This window comes from Sturnus vulgaris, chromosome 2, assembly GCF_052056855.1.
Source record: "Sturnus vulgaris isolate bStuVul1 chromosome 2, bStuVul1.hap1, whole genome shotgun sequence".
NCBI classification, from domain to species: domain Eukaryota; kingdom Metazoa; phylum Chordata; class Aves; order Passeriformes; family Sturnidae; genus Sturnus; species Sturnus vulgaris.
This window is the reverse complement of record NC_142244.1, coordinates 100,615,856-100,639,589: the sequence shown is the minus strand read 5'-3', so window position 1 is coordinate 100,639,589 and position 23,734 is coordinate 100,615,856. Positions and strand designations below refer to the sequence as shown.

Sequence of the window (23,734 nt, the reverse complement as noted above, 5' to 3'; positions counted from 1 at the left end):
ATGGCTTGGGATCTGCCTCATGGGGCTAAGTCATACCTAGAAACAAGGTCTCCATTTGCACTCCCTCTCCTGGCTCTACGAGCATACAGCACAACCACAGTAGGGTGATATGGAGCCCACCCCAACACAACCACCACTCTCTGCAGTCCCAAATCCCCAAAAAACAGTACAGAGCCACAAGGAAAGCATTCACAACCTGCACACTACCACCTGCTGTGGTGGAACGTGCTACCAAAATAACCCAGATCAGTATTCATGAGAGTGATTTATATTATTTCACTGCTCAACTCAAAACAGCAAGTATGCAACTTCCAAGGACGGCACAAAAATAGCTTCCAGCTAATTTTTTAAGCCTATCCTAATGTTAATTTTAGCTTTGGAAAACCATCACGTGTAACAGAACACAGAGTCCAGCACCTTCCAAAAGGAAAAAACCCAGTGACATTAAAGCCTCATATATGGATATAGCTGGCATTAAGAGGCTTTCATTTTCAAGCTTAGAACACATTTTAATCATTTATATATTTATTTTCATAATAAAAATAAGAAATTAGGTTATTTAGCTGTACTGTCTTTGGCATCAATGAAGCCCAGGAAAAGAAAGAGGGGGGAAAAGCCAATTGCACCATAGCTGACTGTTCCAGCATAATGTTGCACTGCAGTGGAAGTCTATTTTGAGAAAACTATAGTTGCCAGTAGCATAGCCCTCTTAAGTCATTTTGGTAGAAGTTGTCAAAATACATGTTCTTTTGAGTCTTGCTGGATTTGGAATACTTTATCTGGTCTTATTTTACAACAAAATGAATATTTGTGACTACAGTCTAATAAAAGTATTTGAAGAAACTTAAACCTGGATGAAAATAGATTAAGTAAAACAATCTACAGTCTTCTCAGGAACATGTGGGATATATGCTACAAAGTGGGACTAAACAGAGGCCAAGTTGAGTAAGGAAGGGAGGAACATAGTCTAGGTACCTTTATACATAAGAACAACTTGGGAATGGTTAACGGAGATGGAGAGAAGCTGAAGAAGCTGCTGACGGTTGGGAGCCCTAAGTCTCATCTCTGTTCTGCATGTCTATGTTAGAATGAGAGAATAAAAGCCCTGGGTAAGCCCAGGAGAAAGGATTGGAATCAAAGGAGTCCTTTTCCTAGGCAGCTAATTACAACTACTTAACAGTCAGACATTATATTGTTCACTACTCCATTTTCATTCATGTACTTGCAGTGGAATTCTTTCTTCCTGGAATATCCTAATGCCTGGTAGTCAGGAGCAACTGATGTTGGCTCAGGTCTCCAGCCTTCAGAGGGGGTATGAAATGCACAACATCCAAAGAAGGGCAGAAATTCTGCAACACCATTGTGCCTAATGATATTTTCTACTAGCTACTGCCAAATGGTTTCCCAGATCTGCTCATCAGGGACATCTGGTATTCTGTATTAGCCAACATGAACTGGTGTTCCAGACCAATAGCCTCAAGAATGTAGTGTAAATTTTCATACCTAAGGATGCTTCTTTTTATGATAAAGTTACTTGGACTCGTCTGTACCTTTTGGAGGTCACCAAAATTTTAGATTATATCACAACATTGCAAATGGGCTCTATAGTTCACCTACACACTTGCCTCAGCAGCTATCAAATCTCATTTGGCATCCAGCCTTTTTAGTTTCTGGAATGATTTGTTCAATGATTCTGCATGGACTGTAGACAGCTTCAGAAATAGTGCTTATAAACTCTCACAGAAGTTAATGCACATGAAACTAGGTAACAGCAGTTCACTATTGCATACCAACTAGAAAATGTAGGGGCACTCAAGAGTAGGTAGATTATCTCTTGCCCTCTATATTTTTTATTTATTCTACAGCTTCTGTAAACAAGTGAACATTTAAACTGCTGGGGAAAAAAACATAGAGAAATCTAAACATAAATCATCATAATTTAATTTACCAACAAACACTCATCAGCTGACCAACAGCATGTCTTCCAGATTCTCATCACTTTATTTACTGTTTATCCTCTCCAAGTGGAAAAATGATGATAGAATTCAATTTTGTTTTTACCAACATATACAGACTGCTACATTCAGAATACCCTTCTAAATTGCAGTTTATATTAAGAATTAAGTGCTATGCTGTGCAGCCCATGGAAGATGGATGGGAAGACACTTTTCCCAATGAAGCATAGGAAAGCTTAAGGCTCGTGTTTGCAGTAGCAATGTGTTATGTCAACAAATACCACAGAACATTTTCCAAAATGCTATTCCTCATGAAGCCTTCTCTATACTAAGGCCAAATACAGCTGAAATCTCTAGCAAACTGACCTTTGAACCTTTTTGACTAATTTCATCAGCTAGAAGTCAAATTACATGCCACAAAAATGCAGATTCTAACATATTTTATGCTAAATCAGACTATAACATTCCAGAAGAATCCAACTCTTGATGGTATTTAAGGCACACAAAGAGCACAACTACTGAACAAGCTTTCATTTTGGATACACACATTGTTTCATAAAACTTCTCCCTCTTAAGTCTGTTTCATCTTTTCTTCCCTTTTTTTTTCTTTAACTGCTCTAGAAGTCCACAATTTTTGATGGAATAAGGGTACTTATCAAACCCATGCTTTACCTCACCTGAAAACTTAGTTTTGTGTATCTCTAAGAAAGTCCCCTTTTTTCAACAGTTCCCAAATATTCACCAGCATGTGGAAGTTCTTCCTATCCTCCAGCATTTTTTTAAAACAGTATCTGAAACTACGTGCAATGTTCCAGGTGAGCATGGACTGTCTCACCAGATGTTCAAATCTATTCCCCATTACACTGGAAACTAAGCAATTCTTTAAAAACACTGCCAAGTCCATCCCTTGGATGAACAAATACTCCGGTTTTCGAGCCTACCATTGAATGCTGATGGGTTTTCTACAAGTAACTCAGGAAAATATATGGGTTTATTTTGCAAATGGTTAAGAAGTTATAACCCAGTAACATGAATGAAAAGCTACTTCCAAACTACTGACAGACATGTCATACTAAGCATTCTCAGCAAAAGCATTTCTCCCGATTTTCTGAACTGTGTAAGTAAAAATCTGAAGGGGGAAAAAATTTAAAAAAAAAGAAAAAGGAAAGGAAGCAGGGAAAAGAAAAAAGCCTACCAGTAATGCTTTTGGAATTTCCATTCAAGGGAGCAGACTCCTGGCTAAATCCAGAAGAAAGTGATCTTGACTGCAGGTGATGCACTCTTCTGTCACCACCAAGTGCCACTGCAATCAATCACAATCACTATAGGAACATGGGGCAGAGGAGAGCACAGTTTTAAAATTGAAATGTAAAAAGTGTATTTTTTATTTGAGCATGGGTATTTTTAATTACACACTAGAAAGGCATATTTTAGGACAATTCCACATGGAAATAACATGTCCTTTAGAAAATTCTTAATGTGCAATATCTACCTGGTGTAATGAAGTGCCAAAGGTGGCCTTAAATGTCAAAAAACAGCTTGAATTTTTACATACTCTTATGGAAGTTCAGTATTCATTAGCTCATAGACTACCAGATACCACATGCACAGTTCTTTGTAAGAGGAAAAAATAAAGAGTAAAAAATTGTCTTTAATTTGTTGGGGTTTTGTTCCATCCAACAATCATGAAATAAAAAGAAACACACAGCAAACCAGACAATTAGATCTAGTGGCTTTTTCTGGAAGAAAATTCTCTCCCATGTTTTACCAGGTGACAGTTTAATTCTGTGATCTGATCTTTACATTGAACTCAGTGCCTAGTCATTGCACAGATAAGTTTTCCTTCCAGTTGACCACCATGCTTATCACTAAGTACTTGTAGGTGTTGATAAATGTCAAAAAAAATAAAATAAAAAAACCAAGTCAGTATGCAGTAAACTGCAGAAATACCTTTCTCAGAGTGAAATAGTACTTTTTTCTTCTACTGTGTGCTGGTTACACCTGGGGAAGGACAGAGTCAGAGAGGTTTTTCTCTATGAGAACTTCCTCTGTGAGTTGATGGGACCAACTAGAGGCTGGTTTGGTTATTGACAGCCTGAGAAACCAACTGGAGAAGTTAGTTCACTCCGTGAACACATATTTTGAAGGAGGTAACCCAGGAAAAAGCTCTCTTTTATTTCTGGTGGCTGAGCAGATAACACCAGCCTGGCCCAGGCTCCCTCCCATGTGGAGGGGCTCCGGGGGCCGCTGGGCCCCGTTTGCAAACCAGGGGACCCGATGGCCGGGGGGAGGCAGCCGGGCCCTGTCTGGGACACAGGGGTGGCCATGGGCAGTGTGAGCTGCAGCTGAGCCCCAGAAAGGCTGATGGAGATCTCAGCCACCCCTCACCCAGTGCAGCCTGGGGGGAGGCAGCCAGGCCCTGTCTGGAAGCAGGGGTGGCCATGGGCAGGGGGTGCTGCAGCTGAGCCCCAGAAAGGCTGATGGAGATCTCAGCTGCCCCTCACTCAGCATGGCCTGGGCCTGGCCCAGCCCCTGCAACTCCTGTGTGAAACTTTAGTGCTCAGATAAGATCTACAGACCTCCAATCTTCCTTTGAATGAAAGGGAAAAACAGAGAAGGTACAAAGTCAGTGAAGCAAGACCTAAGTTTTTTTATAGATGGGAGGAGAACGAGGAGATGCTGTGAAGATGGCTGAAAATTCTTCTGTGAGCTGTAAGGTGGACTGTACTGCACTGAATATCCCTATAAGCCATGGAGAAAGACATGGGGAGGTTGGAGTGTTACATGTGATGGATCATTTGACCAAAACCACCCGTGTTGAGAATCTTTTGCCCCAAGGAAAGAAGGAGATCTTGGTTTTCTGAAGATGAAGCATGAACAGAGAGAAAAGAGATGAAGAGGACTTTTGCTTTGGAACAGTTCATTCTTAAAAGCAATACCCCATGAGTTTGACATGGCCCACAAGCACAGCTCTGGGAAGGCTGTGAAGTTGGGAGGAGTGCCACAATTGCAGGTTCCCAGGCAGCTGCTATTTGTGAAAGTAAAGTCAAAAGAAAACTGTTCCCTTCCCCTCTTGGGAAAGAAATCCCTATAGCCAAACAAGAAGCAGCTCCTCTCTCTGAAGTGAACTGAATAAGATTATTTAAGCAGGGAGCTGACTGAAGTGTCTTTGTATGTTGTTGTTAAGAAGGAATGGGAAGAGGGAGGAGAAGTGGTCTGAAGATCTTATTCTGAATTTACTGTTTTCTTCTTTTTCTTTGTGCAGTTAATAAATTTCTTTTTTTACCATTTTAAGTTTTAGGCCTGCCTTGCTTTTGCTCCTGGTTCTGTCTCACAACAGAAAAATGAGTATATTTAAATCAAAACTATAGCATACTGTGAAACAACCACAACTTTCAATACAACAGGCCTAAGTTATGAAAGTCTAACTTGAGAATAGAAAGCCATGATCTTTGCCTCCAAAATGACTGTTCATTTATATAGCAAAGACTCTCAACAGGTATTTTATAGGAGCTGTATGGTAAGCTGAGTGGGCATGTGTACACAATGATGCATTTACAGACGCCTCAATCACTAAACATGCAACGCCTTTGTCATTATTAATGCCAGGTTTTCAGCACATTATTCCAAACGGTTGCTGGACTAGGTTTGCCAGTTTGAAGAACAGATCATGTCATCTTTCAGTGTAATACAAATTGTACATCTCTGCCGAAGAGTCTGCCAAGGCTGGGAACCGTCACACTCAGAAGCATTCCATCAGCACAGGGAAGCAGACCCAAGATTTTCAGTCTCAAGCTGCATCAAGGGAAAATTAGGTCAGATATTAGGAAAAAGTTTTTCATGGAAAGAGTGATAAAGTACTGCGATGGTCTGCCTGGGGGGGTGGTGGAGTCACCATTCCTGGATGTGTTTATAAAAATACTGGATATTGCACTCGGTGCCATGGTCTAGTTGAGGTGTTAGGGCATGGGTTGGACTTGATGGTCTTGAAGGTCTCTTCCAACCCAGTGATTCTGCAAATTCTGTGAAGATATGTAGGGCAGGTTTCCTTCCCTCACCCAACCTGACAGCAGTGGAGGCTGAGTAAATGAGGGCACTTCATTTGCTCCACTCAGGTACATGGGGCAGTTGTGGCTGGTCAGACACACACAGCTGGCACCTGTGGATGTGGGATGAGTGGGTCTTTCTAGATGAAATTAGAGCAACAAGCCTGCAAAGAAAATTTTGGCTGCAATCAAGTTGCACTGTTACTTACTGAGCAAAGAGATGCTGTACACATGGTTATTTGGGCTATGCAGTGTGCACAGTCTGGCTGGAAGGAGAAAAATCCACCACGTTTTAGTTGTAAGGTCTGTGCCACTCAGCTCAGAAAGAAACAAATGATGAAGTATAGAATAAAATGAATGTATGTGAGAAGCAAAGTAGCTATGCTCTTCTTAGTTACTCAACTTTTGCAAAGACTACACAAAAACAAAAATAAAGTTTCCTTATATCTTCACATAACACTAAACAAAGTTAACAGCTTCCTGTCACTGTTCACTAAGGGCAGAATCACCATTAATTTGCCGTCTGATGCTCAGAACTGTTCTCCCCTGAACATAAGTATAAATGAAAGCCTAAACCACCTATTCCCCCAACACCTTTAAAAGCCAGAATATTGAACTAATTAATAAAAAAAAGGGATGTGGATCTAGAAGGTATCTTTATTCTGTTCAGAGTGCCACACACACGCCTGTGCCTCTGCCAACAGTGCCAAGCAGTCCAATCAGGACAACTGGTGAGTCAGCATTAAGTACTCACTGTGAAAGGGGGGACTAGCAAAAGAAAGCTACTTGAGTTGGAAACTGATTGCAGGGGGATGGGGGAAAAGAACTACAACAGCAAATCATACCACAGAAATTGAGAGACAAACTGTTTTCTGCTAACCATCACATTTGTAGAAGAAAAAAAAAGAATATTTTGAACACTGAGTAGATTAAATGTCAGTTCTTTTAATTACAGCCTGGTAAACAAATATATACAAATATTACTGGTAACATTTAATGCAGCTAAAATAAATTTCAGCCATTTTGTAATAACATCTGGTAGAACAGGTATTGTCTCCTCTAATCAGAAAGCTGTTCATTACCTCACTGAACTATGAACTGTTTGGAAAAAAATAATTGAAACTAATGCTGCTTTACCTTCTTCTATGAAAGAAACATTTTAAACATTTAACATGAAAACAGAATTTTTCTTTTTCAGAACTAGCACTTAACATGAGAAAATGGGATAAACTCTGACATTAATGGCTAAAGAACACTAATGAAAGGGAAACACTTCCAAAAATATACATTTGCCTAGTCATTACAAGGCAAAAGGTATTATGAGGTTTGAACATGCTTTAGAAAACACAACAAAAAGCAAATCAACATTCTGCCATTAAAGAAATACAAACTACTTTTGCTGAGATGAAGGAGGAGGCTCAAAGCGACATCTGGAAGAGTGAAATTCATCCTTTACCCTTTACATAGCAGACTACTATTAAAATCTACTAAACAGTCACAGCACCAAGTAGCATACCCAGATACCACAGATAACTTGATTCCAATAGGACAACTATGGAAACAAGTGGCAGGGGCAAAGAATCTGCCAGCTCTCCACACGCCATTTCAGAGCACCCCTGTCTCAACAAGACCTTCACAGGACCTTAATGCCTATTAAAGCCATCAAAAGAGAAGAATAATAATCAATGTTTTGCTTTGAAAGAACACACCTTTGTATCAATAAACAAATATTCAATATATTCAGCATCAAAAATTAAAGATATTGGAAGGGTTTTTTTAATTCAAACATGTCAAGTAAAGAAAAACAGACTTGCATTCCACTGTTCATATTCCAAGGATTTTACTTATAAAGTGGTCTTTTGTAAGGCAAGCTAACTATAATTCATGCAGATGCATGATATTAGCCACCTAGAAAAAACAAGTGTAAAATCTACAGTATTTTTAATTGTGCATCCTGAGAATACTTCTTTTGATATACTATATATATTTTTTTACAATAAAACACCCAAACTAAAGGAGCTTTAGTAGTTCTAAATTAATTTTTTTTCTATGGAATAATTTGTTGTGAGGCTTTTTAGAGTTCTCCTTTAGACATATCCTTCACTACCACCATATTTTTTAGACCACATATTCAATGATCTGATAGAGTTGATGGATAAACATTGCAAAGTATGAAAGTGATCAACAAGGAAGGGGGCTGAAGAAGTGCCATATATGTATAAGGAATGACAGAAGATACAGAAGGAAGAGGAAAAATTGCTGTGTGGAAACTCCTCCAAGTTTACTACTGCTGTTGCTAAAAAAACAGCCACATGGTTCAAAGCATAATTAGAAATTGAGGCTACTTACGCACCTATAAAATTCCCATTTCCAGTTTAAAAATTAAGAGCATTTGAAAAGTAAGCCATTAATATTCTCCAGTTATTTTTCTGTGGTCTCAGAAGTAGCACAGACACACTTCTTCTGTAAGATGTTCTTTCCAAGTTCAGAAATAGAGCATTTGAAAGAAACCTTTTATCTCTTCAGACAGCTTCCAGAACCTGGAAAACTCATCCACAGAAAGGATATAACTGCAAACTTGCTGCTAGGAATGAACACAGGCTTATTATTTAAAAGATAACCAAAGAAAATTAAACAACCTCTTATTTATCCTGGACAGTTCACCTTCTACTACAAGCAATCTAGGAAAATTAATCCCTTAGACAACCATACTCCTCTGCTGCCTAATAAAGAAAAAATATGATTAGAAATCTGCTATTAAACACAACAGGAACCCAGTTTCTTTAGACAGCATGGCATGGGAGCAAGGGTGCAATACCTTCATACATCAGGATGTGCAAGATGCACAAAGCTGCATTTAGCACACAGAACCTGCATTTGGTTTCCCAAGTGCCCAAGCAAAGCCAAGTTAATTCAAGGCAGCAGAATAGGCTTCAAAGGCAGGAAAAGACAGGGAAGCAAGAGGAACTAGGAAAGATCTGAGGAATTTCAGAGGGGCTGAAGCAGCTTCTTTTCACTCCAAGCCATCTTTTGCAGAAACTCCCCTCTTCCCGGACTTGCTCATATGTGGGGTTCCCACATAACCTCCCCACTTCTCAGCTCCCAGAAGTACCTGCAGGAAGGTTTCATCTCCATGTTCTCCCACAGCAGCACCCACCACTAAATGGGGTGCAATGTAACAGAGCTCAGCATCCTTCAGAACAGAAGCTCCACTTCCTCTTCTCCCCTTCCACCTCCCTGCCCAAGACAACATGCTTCAATCACTTCTGCCAAGCCAGTTTAGATATCTACACCAGCAGAAATGAAACAAACCAAAACCAGTTTTTGCATGGTTTTAGTCCCTGAAGTAGCTCACCATGATGTGAGACATAAAGGGCTGCAGGGAACAAAATGGGGAAACTGAAAAGCAAAAGAAAGTGGAAAATCACACTTCACAGCCTCATTAGGCCTTCTGCCAGCAGATGTTACATGAGGCTGATCACATTACAGAAGTGCCCCTCAAAGTGCATCATAGTACTAGGGCTGGGTCCTAATGCTTTTTTTTCAAGCCAAAATGAAGCACAAACACGTTCCCCAACAACTACAGATTTTGCAGTCAAGTTATCTGCATTTAAAGAGGGGGAAGTCACAGGCCCCACCATTGAAACAATGCAGGAGATGCAGAAGTTGAGATTCACCCTGAGAAAAGGCACCATCCTGACTACAAGGTCTCTGAGACAGAAAATACACAGGGAGTCAAGGACCACCTTGTTATTTCGTATGTTGAGTTAGTTCAAGTTTAGCCACCAGAAACCCCTTAGAAAAATAGACTTTCAAGAAGAAGACCTTAGAAGAAAAAAAAAAGTTCCAATTCTGGAGTGAATTCTTCCCTTTTTTAAAACAGCAGTCACACAGATTACAGCACATCTCACCAATTAATTCAACCAGCCTTATGAAACAAATTAACTCCTACCCAGGCAACAATACAAGTTCACTTTCACATAAAGATCAGCTAGTCTTGAACAATTTGTTCAATTGACTCAAGGGAAATTAGCCCCCACCCAGTAAAACATTCATTAAATTCCCTTCTCCAATTTCTCTCTTTTTACCTTTGCCATTCCTCCCCTATTACACACTCCAGCCCATACTCACCCCGCCTTCAAAGCAGAAAAGTCAAGTACAGATCATTCCTCATGTGCAGTTTTTCTCTGTCCTCCTTCACTGTGTGCCCTGACAGAAGCGAAGGCACTCCTTGTAAACATGACAGGTAACACATAATACATTATGCAAAGCAAAGACCTAGGCAGATAGCCAACTTCATAAGAAAACTATCTGCCTCCCTCACTGGGGAAAAAAAATTCTTCAAAGATAAAAATTAAAAATTCAGTTAACATCATCTGTGGTTTGCAGCAAGTGAAACAAAAAAAAAAAAGTAAAAAAAAGCAAAGCAGATGCCTTTAAGTAGCAACTTTCATATGATCCGAAACGTAATGCCAGTAAAAAACCCATGAAATGTGACAATTTCTACCTTAACACATGTACTGCATTTTGACTTTGTACAGTCAAAACAAAACTTGTGTCTTTTCCATGATAAAGGTGCACAACCTGTTACATACTGCACTGTTAAACAAATAGACCACTCCTTTCTAAAGTGGGTAAGCTGATGATACTGCCATACGTGACCTTAAATTTTATTTTGTGGGATAAAGATCTAACATCACAAGCAAAGAAAAATCATAGGATCATAGAATGGTTTGGGTTGAAAAGGACCTTGAAGGCCATCTAGTTCCAACCCCAAAGTCCACTGGAGCAGGCTCTTTGTGCAATTGCAATCTGCTGTCTCAAGGCTCCCGTCACAGACGCCTCAAGGCTTGTCACAGCCTCATTTACAGCGAGTCAAAGTCAGTGCCATCATTCAGGCATTCAGGTAACGAAGAATCCTGCCTCTACAAATCTGCTTAGATATGGAATATTTCCAGCTTTCTTCTCCAGTTCTCTCCTGCTCTATTTCAGTCAAATAGAGAGCACAAGTGAAATAAGGCAGCTCGGACGTGTAACACATGCCTGGCTTGTTTTACATGGCTGGTGCAACTGCTATGTACTCCTGGTAGCATTTACTGCCATAAAGAATAATTTTGCTTTCCAAACATATGAGGACTGCCAAATCTAGAGGAATATAATCACAAATTCAAGATTAAGTACAAACAGTGAAACTGCAAAATCTATGAGCAACATAAGCAAAACCTTATGGGCTGCACAATGCTGGAAAACTATTTTAAACAAATACATAAATACTTACATGAGAAAGGCTGACAGTTTATTTGAACAATTAAAACTTCATCATGCACAAACCTTAATGAAAACGTTCTCCCTAAAAAAGTACAATCAGTACTGCAAAGTTTTACAAGTAATGATTTTAGATTTTCTTCTTAAACAATGTTAGTTTCAAAAATTATATCTTTTCTCTCCCACTCCCCAAAAATAAACAGTAAGGACGTAGGCAGAAATAAATTCTGAAGAACAGAAGGGAGATTTTTTTGGTCTTTTTGACTGTTAATGTAAATCACTTAGTAGTTTTCATCAATTTGCACATTACACCTTTTTGTTTTGATTATCTATAGATACAAAAAAGTCATAATACCTTGCAATATCCCAAGTCTCTTTCCCTTAAGCCTTAAAAAAATTTCAGCAAAATCCAAAAATAAACTCTGTCAAGAGCCAGATCATAAGAAAATTCATTCTCAATATTTGACTCTAACATAAAAATATTCCTTCTTAGTCTTTACCGCCTTCTTTCTATTCTGTGTATAAATTATATTTTTACCAGCAGTTCTCAAAATCTTGCAAGATATCCATTTATTCTGCAGAGCCTTATCTTCCCACACTCCCATAGCTAAAGCTGATACCTGATAAGTCCACTCACTAACTTTATTATAATTAAAAATGTCGGTTATTATAACTAATGAAAAGTAATTTCTCAGTCTGTAGCCAATAATCAACATATTAAAGGGAGTTTCTGTACACTCTGAACTAAGGGAATACTGGTAGAAACTTGTACAACATCAGGTCCTAATTTAGGTCAGAGGGACTTTTGAGTCCTGACTACTTTACATCTCTAGCTCCAAGGTATTGTCACAAGTTTAGATTTTAAGCAGTGTGGAATTCACTAGTATTTGAAATGCAATTACTTACTGAAATTTATATTACGGGCACTGTTATTTGCTTCATTTCCAGTCAATGGAATAATTACCAGAAACAGAGTCTTACTGATTATTTTAAAGGTCTTTAAACATACCTTCAATAAATGTGCAGCCTTTTCACTTCACAGATTTCTTCAAGGTATGTCACAAAACTAATTGCTTTATTCATTATTATAAAAAGTAGCTTTTAATACAGTTTGGTATTATCAGAAGTCAATTCCTGTTCAAGCATGTTGCTATTTAAACATGGATACTTTATCAGCACCAAAAGTTTCCATAACATGGATCCAAATAGGTCATATGCAAACAGTCAAGAAAAAGAGTAATTCACATACCTGGATGGTCTTCCCCAATTTAATAGAGCTATTTGTGCATAACACAGTAGGACTGGAATCCAAAATTACCTTTCCTTTCCTCACATTGGATTTTTTGCATTATTTGTCTACAGCGGTTAGAGATCCTTCCCAGATGATGGTTCATTTTATAAGAGGTGGTGGCTCCTACATTACTTCAGTCAATTCTTTATCCCATCAGTCAGATACTAAGTTGTGATAGATCTGACATAACTGCTTGGAAATGCTTTCAGGAGCAATAAAATCTCCCTTCTGCACCACATTATGAGTGGAGCTGAGACCATGTATTATCCTCTCATTATTTCAGGTCATGATTTGTATTCCCTATGAACAGCCTGGTACACTTCCATAATCATCTAGAATGCTGCAAAATATGGAAACATATCCTCATTTTTTATTACTGCTATGGTGAGAATTTTTTTCAATTTAACTGAAGTTTCCCACATGAATCTGTCAGGCTGAAAAGCAGGCTTCTCAAAAACAAACCAACAAACCAAATCACACCATAAAACAAGCAAACCTTCTCCTCCTTCAAAAAACTAAACATACACTGTAAAACACCTCAGGCTCATCCTGGTACCAGTGAAACAGAGGGAAAAAAAACCCCTTCTGTCATCTCACACCATATGAAAATTAAAACAGAATGACTTAAACATGCACATATAAGAACATTGGTGCAGGCTACAGTTAGAAGAGAAACTATCCCAAGATTCTTGATTTGGCCATGTCACCAACAATTTTACATTACAGATTGAAGTCCTCCAAAATAAACCAAAAGCAAAAAGAAAAGTCATCTTTCTAGAAATAAAAGTTTTACATCAAACCTGCATATTTTGATTTTTTTTTTTTTAAATCAAGACATCGATTCTCAAAGTTCTCATTCCATCTTCTTCAATAATTAGTAGAAGAGGAGGAAGAAAGCATTACTTGGAGATTTTTTTGTTCTTTGGTTTTTTTTGTTTTCTTTGGGTTTTTTGGTTTTGTTTTTTTTTATTTCTCAGAAATTTCTAGAGACAATATTGATTCTGGTATAGAGAACATACATATTTAGCAGAGTTGTATCATCATTCACTGGCCACTTGACAAGTTTACAGCAGTTCATAATATGAGGAGTGGTTTTAATAAATCTCAAAACTGCTGAAAGTCACTATGACATATAATATTACTAACATCACAAACATTAAAGCATATGTCTTTATTATGTGTGTCAGCTAACAAAACAAAACAGACAAATAATAAAACATAAGGTAAAACTCCTATATTAATGTGACTAGGGAAATGTGCCCCTAAATGTAATGCAGCCCTCAAGGAAAAAGGCTGAAATGAATTATTGGTTATTTGAATTATCATCCCGTATAATAAAATCCTTTTTGGAATTAAATTACCTCCTTTGAACATTAAAAGGATAATCATAGGTTTTCTTACTGAGTCTTTTGTAAATACTGAAAATAACTTACAAGCTATGATATTGTCATTTCAAAGAGTACTTATAAAAATTGTTCCAAAAATCATATTCAAAACAGCATCAGTAAGTTAATCACACTTTCAATAGTTTCTCCATTAAGGCAGGGCTTTTTAAACTTCACAAGAAAATAAAAACTTGGCAAGGAAAATCACAAATAAAGAAAGGTGCTATTCTGATAAAGACAGAGAAGCATCCCAAAATCTTTAATTAACTAAAAAAAAACCCAAACCAAAAATACAAAAAACAAACAACAACAGATAGGCTAATTTTAGAACTTTAAATCTAAAAACATACATCTGCTTGGCTGCATAAAAATAGCTAAACCATGAAGTCAAGCAATCCGGTTCCCTGAAAAAAAAAAACAAAAACCAAAAACCAAAACAAACAAACAAACAAACACACAACAGAGCTTAGTACTCAGAAGATACAGGCACAGCTTCTAGTCTGTTACATTTTAAGACATATCTAGGAGAGAACCTTTCACACCAGCCTGGCAGGACACCTAAAGACAGTATCTGGAGAGAACAAAACTGAGCACAGAACTACAAAGGCTGGAAAAGGAGAAAACAAATGCAAGGCTCCACATCAATTTAGGCTTCTTTCACTTTTATAAACAGCAAGAACCCAAAAGTCCAAACATCTGTGCAGGTACCAAGTATGTCTACCTGACCAGAGAAGGCCAGCTATGGAAAGATAAATACAAAAGATAAGAATGTGAGATTTATCCACACCAATGAAAAAGGACTTGGTAAGAAGTTCCTTCTCAGTTAGAAACCCAGCCCCAAGTTTAGCATAAAAAATATATGTGACCGTTTTCTGAAAAGAAGACCTTGCAGGGTTAAGGGATTTTTTTTTTGTGGTTGTTTTAAAGCTAATTCCAAGGGCCTGGCTAGCAAGGATATGGCTATTCAAATCCCATTTTAATGGAATAAATTTAAACTCAAGAATAATGGATAGCAACTTGAACATTAAAGTAAAGATTCACATACAACAAATTGGCATCACTGCTAAGGGCAGGTCCAAACCTCCTGGTATCCTCCTATTTGTTATGAGGTTAACTCTCCATTCATTATACTTTTAACAGCTACAATGAGGTCTAGATTTCTATTATTTTTACCCCATACCGCAGGCCTGTTTCTTTCTGGTGACAAATTACTGCATGAACTCAGAACTTCTCCCAAAAATGTAACTGTGTGACAGAGATGCCCACCCTACCCTCAGCAGTATTGCCACAGCTGAGAATCTGACAGCCACTCGTGCAGTCATGTCATTTCCTCCCTAGTGTTATCTGGCAAAGCTACAAACAAGGGCACAGGAGCTTTGTATCCCAACTCTGGAGGGTCACCACCTCACTCGGTCACATTCAGGTGATATCCACACAAGCATCTTTCCATATCAAAGTTTTCTTCCTGCTGTGAAAGCTCTGAAATAGAACTGACCTCAACAGACATCACAAAAACAGTCATTCCCAGTAAAAACAAACATTCCAACTAAAAATATATTCTATGAATACAAACTTAAATTCTTGATAACTTCCATTCACTATTCTGACCTATTGTTTCACAGTTCATCTATCCAGTACTGACTAGAAACTTGACACTGTACCCTTTTCCCAGATTTACCTTGATCTGAAAACAGTTTCATGTTCAGAACAGCAGCACCACCCTTCCTCCACTGCCCATACCTATGCTCAAGAATCACTACTCCTACTCTTTCTCCAAGCAGCTGCTAAAAGGAACTGAGAGAGAATACCAGGCAAGACAGACTTCTGGACCAACCTCAACTGTCAGCTACGAACCTTACCTATGGCACTGATCCTCCATCCCAAATTACAGATGCTACCACACCGTGCATGCTTTTTGCCATTCTCTCTCATTCTGTGCATAATCCTTTTCCAAACTATGACCTATTTTCCACTTACCCATCGAGTATGGACAATTGTTGAAGCCACTGTACAAGCAGAGTGTCTAAAAGACCCTAAGCACAAAGTTATCACATAAAAAAACCCACATAGATAATTAAAATATAAAACAAATTATGCATGCTACGTAAAATTTTATATCTAGTAGCCATCTTCTAGGACTTTAAACCTCATTTTAAGATTATTCCAGATAAAACATTTATATGTTGATTGCTCAAGACAAAATTTAAGTTCTTACCAGATCCACTAAAATCATATCATGACTTTAGGAAGTATCCCTTCCAGTAGTCATGCATAGCAGAGCTTAGGTGTGCCACTGCCTGCAGAACCAAGGCTGCAGAATAAAACTGTAATAAAAGAATAAAAGACTTGCAACTTAAAATGAGGCGATCTGAATGCACAATGAAATAAAATTCAAAATAAGTTCAGCAGCAGCTATGTTCAAAACAAGTATCTGTAGGTAATCTGCCTGTAAGATCACACTCTCAGTCAAATATTTTCTTCAGAAAGGCCTTTCTTCTAGCAGCAAACAACTGGTATTTTTGGGCAAACTCGTTTTCCAACCCAAATGCACAAAGGGACTAAAAATTAGGTTTACACTAGAACTTGTCTTCTTCATGAAGCTCTCATAAAATTGGAAGAGATACCTGGCTGTAACCTAGGAAACAGCAAATAAAGTCAAGTCCTGTGTAAACTATTATGTCTTTTAACAACCGGAAAATTAGAAATTAAAAGTGTAGCTCAGTACAGAAATCATTTACTGCAATCTACAAGACAAACACAGGCCGTGAGTATTTCACATCCTTAAATGAAGTCGAGGCAGATACAAGCATTGAAACTTGCAATTTCATTTCAGAAGGAACCTTCAGGTCCTTCTGAAGAATTTCTATGATCTGTCTTTACTTAAATAGAAATCTTAGCTTTGTCTTCAAGTATGCAGCAAGCTAGATTTTGTACACACCAAGAAAGACTCAAGTTTACAATACATATATCTAAAAACTGCATGCACCTGACATAATAAAATTTTTGAATGGCGCATCCCTTTCTCTGCCTTTGATTCTAGACCAAGTGTAATGTGAAGACCTGGGAGCTTTTCTAAAACATAATTAAAAAAAAAAAAAAAAGTCATGCAATTCAGTTACCTGGAAATAAATATCATACTACATGACCTATTCCTTATCTATGTGAGCATATTTTCCTTCTCCTCAAAGTTTCTGCTGTAGTTCCGGCTGCTGCAGCTCTAGCGGCATCAGGCAGTAACACCACCCAAGGCAAGCCGAGGGGGCTGCTTGTATTGTCACTGTCACACGGTGTAAAATTGCTGTGAGCAGGATGAGACAATGTTGTGCTTGAATGACAGCAGCTGTTCTGTGCTGGCATGCCACAAGCAGAGCTGTAATCACAGCCAGGTGCAATGGTGGGAATTTTGGGGGATAAAGGCAGTGCCTGCACCTGTGGCACTCTGTAACTTCCAGCCATGCAATATTTGTTCTTTACAGACCACTTGTCATTTTGACAAGCTCCCTACCTGACTGCCACTGGAGCAAGCCACCTTTTTTATTTCCTTAATAAGGCCTTTCTCCCTTCTGTACAACATCCAATTTCTGCCTCATACGTGCCTCATAAACAGAAAAGGATACAGTAACTATGGTGTAGGAACCAGTGAATCATAAGAATTTGAAACACTCCTAGTTACAGTGATCAAAGCTAAATCCTTTAGGAAGATTATCCATACCAGAACCCTGAAAAAAAAAAATGTGACTCGAGTACTTTCGTACGGCATCTTTGAGATAGAGCACAATCCCCGGTGTAGCTGCGAAGGGCTACCTCCAGTTACGCGTAACTACGGTGGAACATTGTAACAGGGGCTGTTGTGCCTCTTGATCTATCTATGCAGTTCCAGGCCTGGCAACCAGCTGCAAACGCAACAGTCCACAGGCTGAGACCACAACTCTGAGGCCATTCAGGATAAGGTTTATTCGGAAAACAAAGAAATAGAGAAAAATAATACAAATGAACCACATATTTAGACAACGAGAAGTACGAGCCTTACAAGCAAGGGAGAAGAGACGCCAAACCCACTCGCGCCCCTGCACCCATCACCGTGTGAAACGGCGGAGGGGCAGCGCTCACAAACGGTGCGAGCGGCGAGGATTTCGGCACTTCTCCCAGACACCGGCTGCGGGGAGGCGGCGTGCCCGAGGGGCGCGTTCCGCGGCAGCGGAGCGGAGGGGCAGGGCGAGACCCCGGCAGCGCGGCCCGGCCAGCGCCGCTCGCTCCTCGGAACTTCGGCCCCGCTCCGGCAGATGACCGAGACCTGCACCGCGGCCACCACCCCCAAGCACCAACACACCCCTCACACACCGCCACCGCGCATTGCCAGAAACGCTCTGGCCGCCCATTCTGGCCGGCGTCTCACGGAGGGCACCTCTCTCGCCCAACTGCGGCCGCAGTTCATTGTCCCTTCGCAAGGGAGAGGGGCACGACCCATCCCACGCAGGGACACCGGCGCGGCCCGGGCAGATGGCAGGGACAGCGAGCCCCCACTGCCCCACCCCGACAGCGAGACCCTCGCCCCGCTGCCACAGAAGTTGGGAGCGGCGCGGGCGCTCCCCACGCCGGGCAGCCCCCATCCCTCCCTGCCCCGCAGGACACGGGCAGCGCCCGCGGTTCGCGGAGCAGCAGCGGTGGCAGCAAACACCTACCTGGAGAGCTTCCCAATCTTCACAAAGCTAAACACATCCATCCATGCGGCCGGCTAGCTCTGCCCGTCACACTCACTCACTCCAGCAGCAGCAGCAGCGGCGGCGGTGGCAGCAGCAGCTCCATGTCGGGAGAAGGTTGCGTCCAGCGGCAGCAACAGCCCTTGCAAAAAAGCAGGAGCCGGCGGAGACAGCGGCTGCTACCCCCCTCCGGCGGGGAGCTGGGCGTGCAGCATCTCGCAGGACCAGCGCTCATCTGCGCGCAGCCCTCCCCCTGCGCTCCCCCCGCCCCGCTCCCCGCCTGCCGGGCGCTCTCCGGGGTGAGTCCGGAGCCGAGCGGAGCGGAGCGGGCTCCGGGGCTGCCCGGCAGGAGCGCTGCCCGCAGCCTGCGCTCCGGGAGCCGGGGGGGAGGCGGCAGCGCTCCGCCGCCCCGCTGCAGTGCCCCAGAGGAGGGAGGCGGCGGGCGTGCTGAGCAGAGCGCAGGGTGTACCGGGCTGGCTTCTCCCCTCGCCGGCCGTGTGCTGCTCCGGTGGGCGAGCGGAGGGCGCGGGCGGTGGCCGGGGCGAGCGCCGATCGCCCGCTCCAGCCCGAGGCGGCGCTGCGGCCGCCGGGCTGAGCCCAGGGCTCCCGCAAGGCCTCCCGGAGCCCCGGTGCCCGGGAAGGAGGGCAGGGGTCGGGGTATGAGGGACACGGCTGCTGTTCCCGGGCAGGGCCCGGAACGCTGAGCGAGCCCTGGTAAGTAGGAGGCGGCGCCTCCCCGGTCCGGCAGCAGCACCACCCTGGGCCTTGCAAAGCAAAAACTTGGGAAAGCAGAGAGCTGTCTTTGCTTCGACGATCACGCTGCTCCATGCAGCTCCCCAGGGTGGGGAAGGGCCTTTTGGCTTTCAGCCCTCGCACTGAGTGCTCATCAGTGGTGGAGCGAGGACAGGCACCGGGCTGAAATCCACCGCCTGGCTTCTGGCACCATCCTGTGACCTCTCTGTACATGCCAGGAAAGACACCTGAGCGAACGGACTCTCCTTGTGACAGGAACATGACAAGGCCGGTTTGTGGCAACATAATCAAAGTCAAACATTCTTCATACCACATCTTCTGGAAAAATGGTAAATCCAGGGCTCCTGACACAAGAACCGTACGGATGCATTGCCTTATGTCCTGCATCAGCCTTTAAATGAGGCACTGGAGTTTAGGTCTCCTTAAGTTTCCTCTGAGTGAGCAGAGCAGGAAGGCAGGTGAAATTCAAATTCATCTCCACACAAACTCTGCACTGTAGTGCAATAATTCTCAGTATGGGAATGGATTTTCTCCACTCAAGTGTTTTCATTGGCGTGTTTGTTCTCTGAATATGTGCTTTACGTCGTGCTTTCACAGAGTTTCAGTCTCTTCTGCAGGCTTGCACCTGCACTCTCCCACCAGCCAAGAACATATACTCGTGAAGTCAGAGAAAACAATGCACTTTTCTAACATTAAAACTTGTATTGATAAGAGAACAAAAAGAACAAGCCGTCCTAACACTCAGTGTGAATTGGGTTTCAAACTATTCTTTAAAACAATAGCAACAAAGAATGATTGATCATCTATTTATACTGGGAGAACATTGAACTGCCAGTTAAAAAGCACTTTCTGGTCTAGCATAGATGTTAACGACTTGGGCATATTCTGAAACACCATATGAAATATTTTGTGCTAGTGCATCAAAATATTTATGTGGTACTTACATGCACTCTATTTATTTATTGTTATACTATATTTTTTTAAAACTGCAGAACCTGTGCCTGTCATTCATGCTGCTCTATTGATTGGTAAAAGCTACAAAGATAACACAGTTTCAGCTGGTTAGAAACTGATTTATTTATAAATCTGTCATTATTTATTTATAGACTGAGGAGATAGGCCAAGATCCTACAAAGCTAACTGAAGCTGATGAAATGATACACCATATATAAAATTAAGCACATATGTTCTGTATCAAACAAGGCTCTCATCTTGAGCACTTCATGCTCCAAGGCTTCTCACATAAAGGTTCCTTAAAGCATAGTGGTGAGTGCCAGAGAAATGAAGAAATTCTAAGGGGTCACTGGAATTTTTGTGGTTTCAGAGTCTTTCAATGGAAAGGCAAATGTGATCTTAGGATGGAGTGGCTGAAGTATTTCCAGTAGAGATATATAGAAAAGCAGAAAGCATAAGATCTGATCAGAAATGCCATACTCAGCTTATTTAAAAGGTACATTTATGAAAAATAAGAGCAGGCGCAGGAGTGTTAAAGGTAATGAAGAGTCAGTCTTATGAAGAGAAAGAGTTTTGCTTAGCAAAACAAAGACTAAGAGGTAAAAAAGATTGTTGTTTATAAACTTCAACACGGTAAACACAGGGTGTGTACCCAAAATGATAGGCCTTTATGAAAGTTGTTAAAATTTGAAATGAAGCTGAAATTATCTCCTCTTTTTTTGGCTTTCCAAATAGATATATGTCATATTGCTATGTTTATAGTTACTTTTATATTTTTGTTTTCCTAAGCAGAAGCTATTGCAACATTGCAAATTTTCCAGAATGCCTGTGGAGATACTCTTGGACTAGCCAACATACTGGAGGTCCATTAATAGCAGTATCACAAGTCTTACTCTCAGATGTGAGACATGAAAAGAGAACCTGGGCAAGAGTCCTTCCTACTGTGCTAAAAGCTGACAACCTTTTGGAGCTGTGCAATGTGAGAATCATGCATGGGGAAGGAGGCTGGGGTATGAGAGTGAACTTTGGTTCATGGTTCTTTGGCTTCTGCTGTCATAGCAACTGGATACAAAACTGTCAGTCTCATAGTAAAAGATTAAAATTTGCCTACCCAAAGAAGCAAAGTGGTGGGCGTTGTTCTGTTTCAAGAGCGAGTGTTGATGTGTGTAGTTTGGACTGGCTTTGAAGCTATCAACTGTACATTGAAATAATATTTTGGTATTTTATCTTCATTTGCAGGAATATCAATTAGACTGTGTCATGACTGCACTCTAGCACATATATTTATACCTTTCAGTTACTAGAGTGGGATTCCTCTCAATAACTACCAGAAGTTCAGGATGCAGGCTCAGCTAGTCATACCCTACCTCTATGGTGCACATGTACCTATCACTCCAAACCATCTCTTTCTAGGAAAAGTGACATAAATTGCCTTTTACAGGTGCTTTATTTCCTTTGTTAACCCCAGTGGGAGGAAGCACAGATGCCTACCTTTGACTAGAGGACTGTCTTCCAGACGACTAAAGTCAGGTGAAATAAAGCCCATTTGAATGTGACAATGGTACATGTAAACACTGAATGAGAACAGAGAGCCAGAGACAGCAAACCAACCTATACTCAGTATCTCAGTAACAAATAATAATTGAACATGAAAATTCCTAATCTTAAAGTAGAAATCTGACATCAATTCCTGGCTGAATTCTTACCTGGCTTTTTACTTTTTTTTTTTTTTTTTTTTAGAATAGCATAGTAAATACAGCTTTTTTGAGGATGCTTTGTTACCATGTGCTGATACCTTTTTATTATCCCTGGCCAGAGTAATCAAATTAGGACACTTAGTACTAATGCTTTGTGTAATCATAGACATCCTTGTGTAGACTCTGGGTCAGTAAAAGCCTTCACTTCATAAAGTATAGCAGTTTCATAAGCATTTGTAGAGAAGGGAATCTGTGTCATTTTATGATGCTCTCTGTTCTGAAGGAAACGGCAGACATGTAATGGAGACAGCAATGTTGTACTACCTAAACTTTAAAACCAAGTAATCTGTAAAACTAGTCACTGTAAAACTTAATTTTTTGAAAACCCTGTTGTTTTGGTCCTAGAGAATCTGCTATAAAGATGCATTGTATATATCTTTACAATTGACATGAAGAAACACTAATTTTTTTGTTCTTGAGTTCTAAGGTTTTATATTTTTTCTAGTGAGGCACTAAATAATCCCCAGAAGAAGATGCTTTGGGATTTTCTGGATACCACACAGCACAAATTTTTGCCCTGCAGCAGGACCAAGTATCTCTTGTCATTTATAAAATGCATCAAATTTGATCCCAGATAATTTAAATGAAGACAGGTAGAATTGTAAACCAAGCACATAATATTTTAATATTTCTGTAGGTCTCACCAGTTTTTCTCTCATTTTAAGACTAGTCAAGTAGAGTTTTTAATGATTTGAAATATTTTAAAAGACACTTCAAAGTGCTGTGTCGCATCTTCAAAATGGTTTGAAATTCATCAAGTTGGAATGGCTTTTTTTAGATAAGAGCTAAAGGTTCTATGATTTTTCTGCAGTGCTTGATATTACTCATATCCAAATGGCAACAATGTGTAGAGAAATGTGTTAATAAAAACCATTGAGTAAGGAGGTGTTAATACATATCTGGTGATGCAAAATTTTAAACGAAGATATTTTGTCATTGTGATCTGCTACTTACTGAATGTTATTTCTAAAGATGGTTGGTTATGATTCTGTCATGTAGTAAGTCCAGTAGTACTCTGAGAACTTGTGTTTTATACTGTTATATTCTTTTTTGCAGCCTTGGTCCTTTAAAATATGTGGTTTTTTAGAATCTGTTTCTATATCCTGGTGCTTACCAACACTATACAATTCTATATAAAAACAAAGTAATCATTACAGATTTTCTCCATGTCTACATTTCATTTTCTACATGTCTAGCATTATCAAGAAGTCCCTCTGCTTATGTTGAATCTATGCACCAGCTTCTACATGTCATTTTTGGCACCTTTGTCAAATAGCTATTTTTCAGACCTATTTTATAATTGACCAATACACACTGTTAAGCCCTGCATGTTTTCATTTTTGCTGAATAATTTAGTGTGGTGGATATGGTATGTCACATAAAGTGCAAAATTAGATCATAGATAGAAAATGTAAATAGCAGGCAAGGTTTTCTTTCTCGCCAATTAAGAAACAAATCTGGAAGACTAAAGGATGCTGAAGTGCATAGAATAATATAAGCAAGAATATTTCAACTGATGCAACAATTCTGGTGAAGCCATACATATGTAGTCAAACCTATGTAAGCAGATCTGTTATCAAGGCAGTTAACAAAAACTACTGGTTTCTGTTATGGACTGAAAAGTTTTG

General features: G+C 40.3%; 1 protein-coding gene across 1 annotated transcript in view; it reads right to left on the bottom strand.

Annotated features, from left to right (window-relative positions):
* FRMPD4 (FERM and PDZ domain containing 4) overlaps nucleotides 1-18,809 on the bottom strand; it is a 292,960-nt gene extending 274,151 nt beyond the window's left edge. The window contains exon 1 of the mRNA XM_014875833.2: nucleotides 18,625-18,809. Within this exon, the coding sequence (XP_014731319.2) occupies nucleotides 18,625-18,665 (41 nt within the window). The 5' untranslated portion in view covers nucleotides 18,666-18,809. The remainder of the gene's footprint in view (nucleotides 1-18,624) is intronic.
* Between the last annotated feature and the right edge of the window lie 4,925 nt (nucleotides 18,810-23,734).